We start from the raw sequence: 16569 nt of genomic DNA, 5'->3' as shown, positions 1-16569 counted from the left end.
CATTGTCAGTTGTATTCTGAACCGCGGGGGCTAGACGGCGAAGGGACAGTTTCGACTCTTCCGTCTCGATGAGCAATGTGTGCGTAGCTGCAGTCCAGATGGTCGACTTCTACTTGTGGTTGATACTTGGATGACCTATCACCTCTTTGCGGCAGAACTGGACCATTGGTGGTCAACTAAGATGGCAACGGTGTTCCAAATGTTAAGCGACGCGTGTATTGGAAAAAAACGTTCGTGTGGAGTACAGTTAGTGGCCGTACATAACAGTGATCGGAGGCTGTGTACCGATTCCCAATTAGAAGGCGGAAGATAGTGAGATTTCAACGCTAAGCTTATTGTTTCCCAGAGGGTGCCTTTGAGGTGCTACTACAGGAAGCTACTACAGGAAGACGCTACTACTACAGGAAGCTAGTTACTTTTAATTGTGTACCTGCCTTCCACACGTGTTTGGCTAACATGGTCAAATTTCAGCTTATATAAACAGCTTTACCACTTTGGAACGTTGTTCTATCACAGCAAATTTTTTGAGTATCATCCGTTTCAAAGCAAATTTTTTGAGTACCATCCGTTTCAAAGCAGGAGCGTGTTTAAAAGTAATGGGATCATACTGTCGCGAATACATACACAGTCCTTCCCTCTCTCCTTATATATACGCATATATATATATATATATAATATTGACAGATAGACATTGATAGAATACGGTTTATTGGGGACTTTGAAGGTGGAGAAAGTCAGTTATCCAGACTGGATTTTATTTGGAAAAAGAAGGGAGATGTCTGATGTGATGTTGAAGTGGGATTTTTGAGACGACCGACCCTTGAGAGATTTGTTGTTTACTTATCTAATAAGTGATCAGAAAATCTTTATCTAAATAAGATGTCGAAAGTGATGTTGAAGTGGGATTTTTGAGACGACCGACCCTTGAGAGATTTGTTGTTTACTTATCTAATAAGTGATCAGAAAATCTCCCGTTTATCTAAATAGATCCAGAAAATGAAGTCAATGTATGCTGAAAGTCCGAGAAGCATTGTACAGCTATCTTATTCTTGGGTATCATGGGCAGTGTGAGTCTCACGAATTTTGTGGTGGATGTACCTAAATCTCCGTGGATGCACACTTGTGAATAACATTACAGTATTAGGTACGAGATCTTCAATGATAGTATGAAGGTCTTTCCTGCATAAAAGGCAACGGTCCATCGAGCACCTCAAAATTATTGTCTAATAAACTGAATCATCTGATAAATACTTGAAATAGGCCAGCACTCCCTAGTTTCCCTAAGGTCAGCTCTTAAGTTTATTTGGAAGTGAAGCACTGACACTCCACATCGTTGTTGTTATCGATAGGGATATCAAGGCTGGTCATGAGGATGCAAGGGAGAATCATGCGTGTCATTAGCTGAAGTAGTAGGAATGCCCGTACTCCTTTACTACAATTCGGAATGATGATGACTGACAGTTTAAACAATCATCTAAACTTACAAAGTGGGTACTAGTGAAGTTGCTCACGTGTTTTCAAAGCTGCAATTACCAGAGTGGATGAAGTGGACAGTGTATTTTCATTTCCACCTCTATTAGCAATTCACAATGACACTTGAGGATGCAATCATTGAAAGCAGGGCTCGTAAGAAACTGTGCTTGTGACAAGCCTCATCCACTTCAAACCACATCTCATGGTTTATATCCTGCCGTTTCGTCAGTAAGTTTGGATGAAGGAACTCAGCATTTTGAAACAAAGTTTGATCCCGCTGGTTATTTACCTGTTAAATCTCCATGGATCACATGCTTTTCTTACTGTCTGTCCTCGCCCCTATGGAATCGGGAATTTTTTTCCTCCAATGAAATATCAGAATCATCTCATCATTTATTGGCCAAAACAATTAGTCTGTTGATCACACGGTGTGATGCTCCCGCATTTACGTTGCACAGTCTTTTGGACCAAGTTTGCGGCCGGTGATGTGAACTACTTAACGAATATACATTTTGTGTTGACAACTGATCATGTGAAGCGGTTCTATTGCTGTTTCTCGGGGCCATGCCCAGGATATAACATTTCCCTTCGCATCTGATTTGCTCAATGCCGCGAAAACCCTCCTATCAGTTACCGCCATGCAACGACGACGAAATCCGTCTAGAGGATGGCACTGTAAGACCGATGACAGAGGTGGAGTTGTTACATAAAAGGATCGATGATGCCACGGCAGAAGTGCGTTTCGTTCGGTAGCTTATGTTTTCACGCCCTGTTTGCTTCTATTCCGAATTTCGGACAGTGCAAGCCAGTGCCGTTGTGCGTAGAGTTCGGCATGCTGACAACTTCCTAATTACCTTTCGTTTGCTATTTTTCGCCTTTAGGCTCGCATTTTCTTGGGATTAATGATCCTCCTAACAGTTGATTGGAGTCAGTTGCATCTTATATTTGTTAACACCGGATCATCTCTCTCCGCCTCTTGCAACCCGTAGAATGATTGTAGAGCATAGTATTGATTAAAACCAGGTTCATTCCTATGATTTGTCATTATCGAGATTAGAACAACGATTGTGTTGTTGACTGGTAGATCTGGAGATTTTCACTTTTACATAATCGCAGTAAGTGGTTTGGCAACACGAAATTAGTCCACTCGGAGAAAGGAGTAGGGATTTTGGCTTTGTAGTTAGCAAACCTTTTGAGGCCAATGATCTTTAGAGTCCAAGTCTGGAGAGAGAATTGTGGGTCTAGCCGTCGACCGACATAATGAGCAACGCTTTTTTGAAACAATAGGGAGATCAGAGCGGCAGACATAAAGGGTGCGAGTAAAGTTTACAAAATAAACTTCTTGCATGGAGTCTGGTAACTACAGCCACTGTCCCGAATGATTCTTGTGTTGTGTTTATTCGAACTACAGAATTTTTAGGACTTTTGCTGCACTGCGACAAAGTCTATTGGAGGAACTTTTTCCAGCTAATTTTGTTTTCACTTCAGTTTTTCCATCTCCATATACCATTCAATTTCCCTGTCAATTTCACCTGTCATATTAGCCTTGAATTTTTCGTGTTAGGAAACATGGGCCCAGTAACGACATACACAAAGGTGACCCCAACCCTTAAAACTATAACTTCATATCTTTTGGCCACAAAAGCCAACAGTGAGCATAGGTTTTCATATAAATTAAGTAAATGGTGTCTACAGTGCTTACCAGAATATCCTTGGAGGTCTCACGTTATAATCATTTTCCAAACTATCCATTCCACACCTAACGCTCATCTTCATCCATTGTAGGACGTTAATCTTTTCTGTCATGTGCATTTATAAGATACTAGTATTTTGCTAGTTCGTACGGACGAGTGTATTCACTACGTATTCACTGCAATGAAATACATAGAGGAAGGAAATGATACCTACAGGAGTTACAGAGGACTTGCTGGACGGAATGATCACCTTTCTCGTTATTGACAAGTGCTGGCAGTGAATACCTGCATTCCCTGGGTCGTTATTAAGAGTTTATATCACTTGTTGACAAGCGGTGATGAAGTAGGGCTAGGTACATGTTTACGAGTCAAGCTAAATCTGTGCGAGGTGTCGGCCAAGGGTTTTTATGAACCGAATGGAACCGGAAGAACTAGACCCATGTAGGTTTCCCCATCGGCTTAACACTTGGTGACCCACCCTAACACCCGATATCCCTTAGCGTACAACTAACACAGATTTAGCTTAACTTAGCTGATTGGTTCTCCTTCCGCCTTAGATCTTAACCACCCTCGTAACCTAGTCAATTGGCCTGGCAAATCTTTTGTGTCAAAAGCGAAAAGTTGCCCGGCAATAAACCCAGCGATTGTTCACAACCATTTTCGAAAAATATTGTATTCGTTCAGGATAAACTGGTAGTTTGAGTCAGTGCATTTTGGAAATTCAGTGTAAATGCATCTATTTAGCCACAATGTTCAAAAGTACTGACTACTGTGAATTATTAAAGGCACTAATGATGTCTGCAAGGTCCTTCAGCTTGGGTTTATCGAGTGCCGTCTTTGTTTTGTATCCGCGGCTGTCCGCTAACAGGCTGACAGCATATGGGGTTTAGTTGGCCGGTGGACCAAGGGAGGTTATTTGCACGGTCAACTATGTGGGCATTTTCGGCTCACGTCGTCAGTCGAGCAGTCTTTCCTGAGGGATAGTTTGAGAAAGACATTTTAATGGAAGTATAACGCTATTCATTGTAAACATTGTTGTATTTCTCAGAGCATTTAGTGGACATCGGCGTTCTGGTTGGAACAGCTTATTTCGTATGTATACAGTGCGCTTCGTCAGGTAGTCTTGGCCAAACTGATTGGGCATCCGACAGGCACAAAGCTCGAGGATCATAGATACTGCTCTTTCCTTACTGCTTGTTTGACGATTGTAAAATTTTTTTAGAACAAGTGCTATTCACCATACACTACATCTGGAGTTACAGATTCATCTAATTCAAAAAGAGTAACCGATCAGAACTGGTGAAAAATACAGCTGTGTAGCTGGATGACGCTGACGCTAGCATTTGATTGACTCTGTATTGATAATGTTGATCCTCAGGGTTTGCCCTAATAATCGTTTCATTGCTGAATAATGCATTGTTCACGGAATTTCAGCACCTGTGTAAAAGTTTGCATGTGGTGGAAACTCTGAAGGCTCATGCACAAGTGCCTTATGGCCGGCTGCCTTCTTATCAAAACGAATATAGCGATAATTGTATTCGGAACAGGACTACTTTACGGAGTCGTGTGTGGCTCAGAGGAGTTACACGTGTAGAGGGGCACTTCTTGAGGGAGACGATGGCTAATAAATGATCTGGGCACCGTGCACTCGTATGGATGGATCAACTTTGAAAAGGTTCTACTAGGACTACGATTCAGCACAATCGTGTCTGCTTTTGAGGGAATTAACGTATCAAGACTCTATACATTAAAACAGTTTAGCAATTGCCTGGAGTCTCCACTTTGTCTGGGAATTAGTCAACGGCTACTGTGACCGTCCAAGACCTTCCGGGAAGATAGGAATACGAACATTTTTCACCTGCCTCAAGGTGTTTTGGTTCATCCTAGGTAGTTGTAACAAGGCTTTTTCGTTGACAGATTGGCTATAATCTTACTGGGATGTATTTGGAAATGCAGAATTATTCCACCCGGTCCCCGAAGTTTGATTGCTGACACATTCTTCTATCGCAGCGTTTCTCAACCCAGAACTTTTGAGGTCGTTTCCCGGAGTGGTTAGTTTTAGTTGAAGCCACTTTTCTTAATAAATGCTGACGTAATGGTTTTCAGCATTTACCTAAGCAAGACAGTTCATTCTTATTTAAGGCTGATTCTGTCATGTGAATTCGATAGTATGTTGCCAGTCGTTTCATAACTTGTAGCATGACTCTAGAAACTTGCAAGTGATCCTTCGACTCAAGCTTTTTTGCATCAAGGCTCGTTACACAATTATCGGTGTTCTAAATCAACCATACACTATTCCACTACAATAACTATGTAAGTTTGACCTACAAGTTCCATGGATATGTATTCGTTAAACTAATGAAGAATGAAGAGGAATTATCTCATTAACTCAATCCGTAAAAATGTGCGAGGTAGGCGGCAATCACAATTCAGCCAATACTGTTCGCTCAGTATATCAGATACAAGCACAGTTACCGGAAAGTAAGAAAAGTTAAGGTGAAGTATGCGTTTGATTTTGTTTATCTGTTCACTAGGAAAGATGCCTAGAAAGTGACAACTTGAAACTTACTTTGTCTCCACGCCCAGGTAGCGATTCATATAGGGTCCTTTATATTAGTATTCCAATAGATAATCATTATTGGGTTGCGTTGGACGATGATCCTACTCTGATGAAAATTAACTTTGTTAAGTGTACGAGTCTTAACGTCTAAATTACCTCCGGTGAGAAAAACTCAGGACGGTTTCAAGTCTACCGTTCCATAAAACAGTTTCAGATGAAGAAGTTTATACAAACTAGCGCTATTTCTTTCATTTGGGGATGACGGCTAGCACGTGTGGTACGTCGGACATTGTTTTATCGTTTCGCGTAATGTCTGGTTCGGGTTGACTGATATGCAACGGAAATTTCCCGTCGTATATTTCAGGTGCACATTCTTTCGGAGTACTTTTCACCTGTTTCACCGCTTCTATAGATAGCATCACTACGACGATTGACAGGTTGGCGGCGTACGCGCGAACAAGAACAGGAAGTCGGGCATGGATCTGGCTTGCTAAATTGTCGTACTCTTTGCTTAACACATTTCGCTAGTTGCTTGCAGAATGAAGTATTTCTAGTAATTTCGCACTCGTGAAATATTTTCAAATTCTTTCCGGTTGATCACAATCGCAGACTAGCCTAACGATTCACAACACGAACGATAAACTAGACCATAATTTAACGAGGCCGCGGAGAAATTGGCACTTATCTAGTTGGATCACACCAGTATCCAATCTGCCCGCACAACAAATACCGCTCTTTGTGGATTTCCTGGAACGAGGACCTCTTGAAATAACATTTTCCGGAACGAGGTGTCCGTCACCTATGCTTTAATTAAACGTGAGCTATCACACATATCCTACTATAAATGTTAGTTTTCAGGACAAAACTCTCCTGTGTTTAACCATTCAGAGTTGTCCTCCTCCTTTAGGCCGAGATAGCTCAGTGATTGTAGCGCGAATTTACTGACCCAAATGTCCTTGGTTCGAACCCCACCTCTTCCTCTGTCTAGGCCTGGGCAACCTGGCAGTATCCCAGTCCTGACGCTTCTAGTGGCGTGGCAGCTAGGCAACGAAAGGGAATTACAGCTGGATGATATCATACGTTCTGTTTTACACCTCCACCATCCAGTTTCCTGAATGTCCGAACCTCCACTTGAACTGGAAACAATCGTGTGCTTTTTGATAACATGTTTGGGGACGTGTATTAGGTGTTTAGGCTACACGGGTTCGAACTGAGGTGTCACTCAACAAAAAGCGCCAACCAGAACAGATTTTTGAACACATAAATGGATGTTGAACCAGTACAGGAATACCGTTTCAGGTTTGTTTAAGAATAGGTCAGTCCGACTGATCAGTCATGCCAAATCCGCCAATGTCGATGCCTTAGTCATCGTTGGACAGTTGGTATAAACTCTTCTGGAAAGCTAGTTTTCCAGAGGAGAACAATCGGATTTGAATATTACAATTATTCGACTCGATACAAAATAGTCATATGCGGAAATCTGTTCGCTTCCGAAATTAATCAATTTTATAACCCGCGAATCACTCGAAATCCGGTCAAAACTAATAAGAGAGGTCGAAGCTCGCTAACTAAAGTGATAGCGTTTTGACATTTGAAGAAATCAGTGCCTTGTTCATCAGCAAAGTTCATGCTGTACTGTACGTGAAACCCTGGTATAGACTGGCACTAATACTTTCTGGTTATTTTAGCGTATGTGAATTATGGTGTGATTGTAACGCACTTTTTAAGATTATGATTTTTTCCTACGGTCCCATGGTGGCTTCTCCGGGAAATCAAAGCTGACTTTGGACTTCTGTTGGTTTTTAACCTGAAGCGGGACAATGAATCCTCAACCATTCGTGCTAGGATGGGTCCATTACATAGGTTTCTTTTTTGATGTGCCTTGGAAATATCGGAATACCAGTAGGCTGTGGAACCCTATGTTCGAACGATACTGAAATGCCAAAGATCAGTCTGCCAACTTGTGTTGTGATTAGCACAGCTGACGGTTGCTTTGTCTCCCAAGTACTCTTACGCTAACACGTTTAATGTCACCCACCGAAGAAATTGATGAGGGTTCACCTATTAACGCCGAGTGAAGGGTATGCGAGCAGGGATTAGTTTCAAGGTTTGTGAAATGTTCTCAGGTTGATGACGTGGGTGCGCCATGCCATCTTGCTTATGCACGATTAGTGGATAAGCAACCAATCGCAATTTTTTTAGTAAATGGATACATAAGTTCGCCAAAATAAGCATAATTCTACACACTCAAAATCATTATTCGTAAGTGCAGCCTCGGGAAACAGTTATAAATAGTCATCTAACCCATCCCCGCTCACTAAGCTACGGTGGGAGTAAGAGAGTGTACAACTGCGGTCACCCGGCTACCCAGGTAACTACTTTTAGTATGGTGGGATCGTGAGTACTTAAGGGTTCTCGGAGGAGCAAATTTCCATGTTATATGTACTTTATTCCCCTCGTTATCTGGTCAGAAAACCTTGGGCAAGGACGAATTACACCGAACGGCCTACTTACCTGGTGGTGATTGAACCGGGTTACTATGTTTAAAGTTTGTCATACTTATCAACACATAAGTGTGCTTTCATTTTTCCTCAAATAGAATGTTTTGTGCTGAACAGGGCGAAGGGTTGCAGGCCGCCTGGATTGTGCCATACAGAGCACCGCCAAAAATGCGGTACAGCTTCATGAAATTCTATCAAGCAGATAATATGTTAATGTACCACTCTTTCGGTTGACCACATTTGGCTTCTCACTAACTTTTCACTTGACAAGCTATTCTACTTTTGTTTACAGTCGTTGGAGGCCTCTCGGCGTATGATGGCAATGTGTGAAGAGGTAAGTAGTACTGGGTCTACCTCTCCATGTTTTGTGATCTTCTCCCAATCCCGTTCCATACAACATAACCTTCATACTATTTTTAGGCTAAGGAAGCTGGAATTTCAACCTTGGTCATGTTAGACGATCAGGGCGGTAAGCCGGAGAATTCTTCGTGTTGTGCTGTCCCGAACTCTGTGTTGTGTCCGTCACAAGGGAGGAACTTGACTCAGGAGACTAGACTGAAGGGCTATTCTGGTCGCCTTTGGTCACCCCTTTCCCTGTTCAAATGACCTGGCATTGTCTGAGTCGTCATGGTCACTGCGGGTTAGGGTCCTTAAGAACAAAATGGTCATGTAGTTCGGCTGTGGGTGTAATTCTGATCTGATAGGATAATTTCTTTGCGTGTTGTTTGGTACCTTTAACCTTACTGACGAACGTACTATTGTGCATCAGTGTCGCTCCTGCTCTTCAATGCGACTACTGGGTGACCGTGCTGCGACTAGTGTAACCAGCCCACTTGTTTGTTCATCCGTTTTTCTCGCTTGATCTTTTTTCGAAAAGACCGTCGGTGGTGAAATGGATTTGGGGTAGGTATGCCATTTATGCTCAAGTTGGCTTCCAAAAGCCGATCGCGGAGAGTAAGACTTTCTGTCTTAATCCTTAGTTTGTCTTGGCGGCTTGCGAAAGGAAAGGAAATAATTTGTATTCAGATAGTTTATTGCGTTTCTGTTCGTGGCGGTGACCAGAGTATTCTGTATACTGAAGCATATCTGCTTGGTCTATCCGACGTTCAAGTCACTTGGTCAAGTCACCAACCTAGGTCACCCTACTCTTTCCTTGGCCTTTCTTCTTGTCCAGGTCGTTGTCACTTCTGTTGTCTCTCTGCCGTCCTCTTACTCAAACTTTCACTATCTTGTTCTCCTCTGACTGGTGTTTCCATTTATCTTTAATGTGTAGAACAACTGGATCGCATCAACGAAGGGATGGACCAAATCAATCAAGATATGAAAGATGCGGAGAAAAATTTGGACGATTTGAACAAGTGTTGTGGCTTGTGTGTGCTGCCGTGGAACAAGTGAGCTGTTATTCAGTCACGTTTTCTGTACATGCGTTCGAAGATCACTCGTTGGCATCAGTTGTAAATTAGACTTTCGATAGCATTCATAAACAACAAATTATCCATACTTCCCAGTCTGATGGAGACACGATTCTCATATTCATTATAAGGACAGGAGTTACAGGACATTGGACTATTCTACTCATATTCAACCACCAGTGAAATCCCTTGAAGCAGTATCGAGGGTCTGAACATTTCTAAATTCGTGGTCGAAGAGCTCATTCAGGAGTTCCTCTCAGGTGTTTTACTTTTCAGATCTTGAATCGTCTCTGAACGACGAGAACGAGTTGTGGATTGGTGATCACTTTTGAGGTTGGTAAACTAAATTGGTCCACCATTGAAACATGGTTGAAAACAGATCGTGCTTTGAAATTTGAGTAGGTTGTTTGGCTTGACCGCATCGTGAATTCATAAGAGTAATGATTTGCTATGGAGAGAAATGGGGAAAAAGCGGTTTATCACAACGATTTGGAAGTGTTTGTCAAATAAAAGACGTACGCAGCCGAAATTCCCATGAATTTCTCATTTAAGATTTTCTTCCGCCGAACTTCGTTTCAGCTGAAATTTGATTCAACTTTTCTGCAGCACCTTCTGTGAAGAAATTTAATATCGACACGTTCAGTGAAATTTCACCTGAGTCTCCCTTCAACACCAACTTAATTTGCAAACTAGTGTTTGTCACAAAACACGTCCAAATTGATGTTCAAATACATAATATGCTTGCTGATAATTGAGGAACTAGACCTAGTCAATAACCCCAAGAAGGGCGAAATCGACAGTGGATTTACCTAGGGTTTCTGTAGTACTGGAAACGGAAGACTGTTTACTATGTTTGAAACCTAAATGGAACGAAGGAAACTCAGCTAATTAAGATGTGTGGAAACAAACTCGTGGCCGAACGGTTATGTGTTCAAACTACTAGCCGGGAGGTCGCGGGTTCGAGACTCTTCGGAGTTTCGTGAGATGCGCACTGCTGATGATTCCCAATAAGGATGAAACAGCCGTACAGTGCTTCTCGGCTTTTCAGCATAGATTGGCTTCACTTACAGGACGAAGTCTCCACAAAAATCCCAAATCTCCTCACACTACCAACAATGTGTGGAAACATTTTCTTTTTGAACTTGGCTGGGATGGCCGTGACGTGGATCAAGTAGTATTCATACAGAGTTTATTTACGATTTTGCGTCCCCTGATTGACACATTTGATTATTCGTGCTGGGATGTCTTCGTTTCCGGTCGCCAAGCTGTATGCGGCTCCGCTTAAGTGTAACCTTCCATGAACTTTCATTTACATGTTGAAATTGTTAAATTACGTTACCTTCTTCCCACATTATCATTTTACAATCAGTCTTTCCGACCGCACTTCCTTTTTTTGTATGACTTCGGAAATTGCTGAAAGTCGGCCTTAAATTAACCATAATTCCAATTCATCCTGAAGTAGCATTCTGATATGTGCTAGATACGCGAGTCACACACATTGAGCGTGGTATTCCTCCCAACAGAAACCACTTCCGGAGTGGTGGGGGATTGTGAGCTGGGTTTTAGCTGACGAATGACACTGGATGAATCGCCTCTCTTTCAAAGTATCCTTTTATTTCAAGACACCACCTTATACGGTACCTTCTTTCACCTGCTGACGCGAAGTATCACCTTTCATCACCTAATTATGACACCGGTGGAAATTAAGTGTCTCTCGAGGCTGATGACTCGTTCTACAGAGTGCTAGCGTAGGAGGCCTCTAAAATACGCTGATCCCCCTCTTTGTATTCCATCTAAAATGGTGATTAAACACAAATCCTCGGGATGCTGCAGTATTGTTGGTCAATGCAGCGACATCTGACTGTGCTATGAACCGATATGTCTACTTGTGTGACCTATGCACATACGATTCTGGTCATAAACCCTGGCCAGACGCGTTTAGGTTGATTTACCTTTGCAAACTCAGAACCTCAGGTACTGGTGACACCGATGATGGGTTCGCCTACACAATAGAAAAATAACGGCTCAGCTGTAACACCGTTTCGGTGCCCAAGTGCAATGCCTCACATTCTGGCCTACATTAGGATAAAACTGGCCTCTTGTGAAATTTACTGGGAGGTTCAAGCCAAATCTTATGTGTCCAGTTTCTCTCGTTCGTACTCCAAAACGTAAACCCACTCAACCACGATTTCTCCCCGACTGAGAACAAACGTTGTTAAGAAAACTGCCAAACTCGGCGAACGGGTCAATTACTACCTGGTCGGCACCTATTAAACTCACCCGAGCGATCGACTTTTGGACATATTGCCAAATTTTGTGAATTTATTGTCTGATTTAGTAGTAGCAATGGTTAGGGAGTAGTCTTCCGCACTTTGACCATTGCCACAGGATAGGTGGATGCCCTTTATCAACTTTCCTGTGACTACCACCTTCGAATATGTGGTAATTTCTATTCATTCCCTGTTCCGTATCTGATAGACAGCTTTATTATCCGGATGTTAGCTATTTCTTGTGAGCTACTTTCTGGACCAATGTTTCGGATCGGTTTACAAAATAAAAAATACTGCGTGACCACTCCACACCTTCGGTAGCAAGTAATTGCTGGAAGACTCTTCAATAAGGGTTACTCTTGGTAAATGACCAAACTGAAGCTGCAATTTTCACCGGTATTCATTCAATGCAGCTGACAAATGTCCTAGTTTGCCCTAGAGTTTTGCGTCTGCTGACACCAGTGAATGATAGTCAGAGTGTATCTACTGATGTTTGAAGTAATACGGTAATGATGCTTGTTTTTTTATCGACCACTGTGAGCTTCATTCAACAGACGTATCTGCTCTTGTTTACTTGCCTTATCCTTCCACATTCATCTATTGGTTTAGCACCTTTGTCAGTACTGGCGTCAGAATTGCCCAGTCCTATGGAAATAGTATGGTGGGCTGGGCGTAACACGCTATAAGGTTGCCATTCATCTATTGGTTTAGCACCTTTGTCAGTACTGGCGTCAGAATTGCCCAGTCCTATGGAAATAGTATGGTGGGCTGGGCGTAACACGCTACTCATAAGGTTGCTGAAAACTCTTTGACGTGTTGAGGTATTCGAAGTATGATAGTCGTTGGCTGAATTAACAATATTCTACTGAATAGTAAAACAGGAGGGCACTAGAAACATATTCGTTTCTTGCGAAATGCCCTTAGTTTTTTCCTATGTAGTTTGAGAGGACTTTGGACTGCCCCAATGTGTATCGTAACAACAAGTCGAATTAGGCTGAGATGTACACTCCAAACTTACAATAGAGGACTTGGCCATTTTCCTCTAGCGAGAGGAGGCTTCGTTTGTCCTGTTACTGACAGTCATTTGAGATAAACTCGGATGCTTCATTTTTCATTGAAGACTACACACACTAGGTACACGGTTCGAGAACAAGGTGGCTGAATTTCACTGCTGTCTCACACGGGCTATTGAGACTGCTGTGTGCCGTCAGTGTTTATGGAAGCCGGCCACCTTGATGACTGCTGACCCGACTAAGGAATTTTCCCCTATCGGTTTCCGAGTGCCCTCGCTTCTTATGGTCTTTGGATTCATCTGATGACCACCACAGTGAACAGTACTTTGCAAAATCCGCGTTTGTTGATAGCTTCAAGCGCACATGGTTTCATTTTTTGTGCGATAAACTAAGTTTTGAGGCCTACATCAACATGATGAGGTGACGTACGCCATCTATTTGGGTCTCAGGGGTTTGAACTTTACCGGGATAGTGGAAATGTTCCTTGACGGGATGTTCCTTCTGTTGTGTAGTTTTGTTACCGTGTTGTCGTCGATGCTTCGAGATTAGCATATTATTTCCCATAGGTTTTAGCTTTAACCTCTTCGGGCCGCATTGCACTATGTTGTTCTTGATGTCTCAGTCCATATTGAATTTTTTTATCATCCAGTGTAAACGCCTTGACAGTAATTCTAGCGACCAATGATCCTGGGCAGGAATGTAAAGCGCTGAACTCATCTACTAGATCTTCATGGCAGTGTTGGTATTTCGACGCTGTTCTCACCGTTGTTTGGAGAAACAGTACTTGGTATCGTCCTTGGATGCTCGGCAAGACCGCACTTAATTCCAGTTCATTTTGAATAGTCTCCTGTCTTTTAAGGGTACATATTAATTGCACTGCTGATTAACTATCGGTCGATCAAAAGGGGCTGAGGATTTGAATCTCTGTTAGGCGGTTCGTGAGTTTTAAAATGCAGTGCGGTGCAGTGCAAAATTCTTCTCATTACGGTTTGACTGGGCTTGGCGCAACGAAGCGCTTATTGGAAATCCACAACTCTGCTCTCCACTACTAGGCGGTGGCCTTGTAAGGCGCTAATCAAAGGCATGAACAACACTATTGAATTGGATTGTCACAGTATCATGTAGGGGTGTGTAGGGGCTGTGAATAAGGGTGGGAGCTCCCCCCACAGGCATAAATTACTATTGTTAATCGTACGTGGATTAAACTTTATACAACGGAACCCTTAGCCATGACTCCAGATCTGCCTCAGCCTCATCCATTACGTATACTCGTGTGCCGAAAAGAACGTATTATTTATTTTGAACCAGTAAGTTTGTTACAGATTTTTTAAAATGAGTTTTTTTTAAATATGTGCACATTGTTACACGACTCTTGCACTTTTTTAGGGTGAAGAAGAAGGACGATTACACAAAGCAGCTGAAAGACGAAGATATGCGTGGTGGTGGGGACGGCCCGCGTATCATTGTTGACCAGAATGGAATGGGTCCAACAGGTGGATACATTACTCGGTACGCTCAACTGAATGAATGAGTCGGCCCTGTTCATTTTTTTCAACATTTATATCCATTAAGAGTTAGCGTAATCTCTGATGAGTGCATAAGTAAGGCGAATCCTCTCAATTTGTTCGTATAATCTACATAATAGTAGCGCGCGGTCGAGTTGCAGCCGGAAACATCTAACCTAATCCATCCATTTTCTGTGAGCGACATATGGGCGTCATACATGCTCGGGAATGGATTCAACTACAGCGATCACTGCTCGTATGCAGTATTGAGCGAAACAGTGAGTTCATGGGCACGGCGTGAACCATGCGTGAACCATGGAATAACGGCGCCAGTCACATAGAGGCCAATTTCCTTTTGTCCATAGGCGCGGGAATTAACATCAAGTTCAACGTTTGGGACTGTGTTGCTCAGTATGGCCGATCCACAAGTTTTAATCGAGCCTGTTTAAGGCACTGTTGAAGGAGTGCCTATGTAGGTCCTTCTTTCTTCGACAAGGAAGCTGTGGCTACTTCCAGGTCCCTTGCTTAGCTTTTGTGTCGACACTTCCGGCTCAACTAAGTGTTTCTGAGCTATGATCATCCCCTTCTCAGTTCTAATTGCTGCCACTTTTATTTCAGCATAACGAACGACGCTCGCGAGGATGAAATGGACAACAATTTGCAAGAGGTATCTGGCATGATCGGGAATTTGCGCAACATGGCCATCGACATGGGCAGTGAGATCAATCAACAAAACGTACAGATTGAGAGAATCCAAATTAAGGTAACCAGTTTGTTTTGCTGTTTTCCCTTATAATCAGTTTGTAGCATTATTCCTCAATGCGCTTGTTATCCTCTTAGTTCTACGTTAACTTGTTTATTCTCTCTCTACCACAGGCCAAATCAAATGCGGAGCGTATCAAGAAAGCGAACGAACAAGCCAGCAAACTCCTGAAGTAGTGCAGACGCTCCCATTCCTGCACAATCACGGCTATGCTAACCGATGAATTGCTACACCATCTTCCAGTACTATCCATTGTCTTTTCCTCGATCTTTTGTTGAACCGTTCCGTAATGCTCATCGCTGCATCCTAAGCTCACACACTTCACTGGGATACGCATCCACCTCCCACACGCTTTTGTTGGCATTGTCGTCGCTCTCGTCCTCCTATGGGTTTACACCGAATAACAATTGAGAATCATATTCCCCACACCTCAACTCTGAATACACACTCAACAAAACGCATCCATCATCTTGAAAAGGGCCTCGGAGCAACCGATACACTTGATGTTGCGGCAACACCACTCAATAGACAAGATCATCTGTCGAATATTGCCATCAAGGCCCAACAGTTGCACTGTATTTTTCGTGCACTTGTGTTCCATGAACTCAGACTAATTTCTGTGATGCCTTATTTTTGCCGAACGTACTCGTTCGTCCGTTGGCTTGTTCTGTCCAAATCCAGATGTCGTTGTTCTCCAAGGTCCTTATTATTTGGACGTTACATCCGATTATGCTCCGATTTTTCTAGGTCTTACTCACTGCCTGATTATTTATTCTTTTCCCTCTCCCTTTCCTTCATCCTCCTCGCTCATCGATATGCACATACAACATACGATTTTCTTTCTGCCCTGTCCGAATAATCCGATTTCACTCATGTCATTTGGACCACCAACTTGATAAACTATTCGGTGCACTATGAGCTTTCTCTCTTATTCGATCCTGTACTCGGTTGTGCTTTGTCTGACTAACTAACAATGTGAGTGCATTTAATGCAGTTCAATTCAGTCCATTCATTTAAATCTGATTGTTTGTCTTGTTCTGGCCTACGGCTCATTTGCGTTACAAGTGAACGGTACGGCGGCGGGTTCTCTTTTGACCACTTAGCTTAGTCACCCATTTACGGAGACGTAAAATTTTGTGTACGGAGAAACTGTTGGTAAATAAGAGCTTCCGTTATAGTGACTGGACTAACGTACAAAAAGTTGGCCTGAAAAATTGAACCCACATGCGGGTGACGCAAACAGGCTGACTGTGTGCTTTGCACGGCATTATCTTTACTTGCAGACTGATATCCAAGAAAGCTATATTTTTGGCTGCTGAGAGTAATTATCCTTCGATTGTTCAACTGTCGCTGTGGTTATCCGGTCATCCGGTGCTGT

The 16569-nt window shown here is 42.7% G+C and overlaps 1 protein-coding gene across 1 annotated transcript in view; it reads left to right on the top strand.

Moving 5' to 3' along the window:
• Window positions 1-16193, top strand: part of T265_00107 (hypothetical protein) — a gene marked incomplete at both ends in the record, with an annotated part of 38087 nt that extends 21894 nt beyond the window's left edge. Inside the window, 7 exons of the mRNA XM_009163764.1 lie at window positions 2104-2208; window positions 8521-8562; window positions 8649-8697; window positions 9502-9619; window positions 14310-14432; window positions 15047-15191; window positions 15305-16193. Of these exons, the coding sequence (XP_009162028.1) occupies window positions 2104-2208; window positions 8521-8562; window positions 8649-8697; window positions 9502-9619; window positions 14310-14432; window positions 15047-15191; window positions 15305-15367 (645 nt within the window). The remainder of the gene's footprint in view (window positions 1-2103; window positions 2209-8520; window positions 8563-8648; window positions 8698-9501; window positions 9620-14309; window positions 14433-15046; window positions 15192-15304) is intronic.
• Between the last annotated feature and the right edge of the window lie 376 nt (window positions 16194-16569).

This window comes from Opisthorchis viverrini (assembly GCF_000715545.1).
Source record: "Opisthorchis viverrini unplaced genomic scaffold opera_v5_1, whole genome shotgun sequence".
NCBI lineage: Eukaryota > Metazoa > Platyhelminthes > Trematoda > Opisthorchiida > Opisthorchiidae > Opisthorchis > Opisthorchis viverrini.
This window is presented reverse-complemented; position numbering and strand designations above follow the sequence as displayed.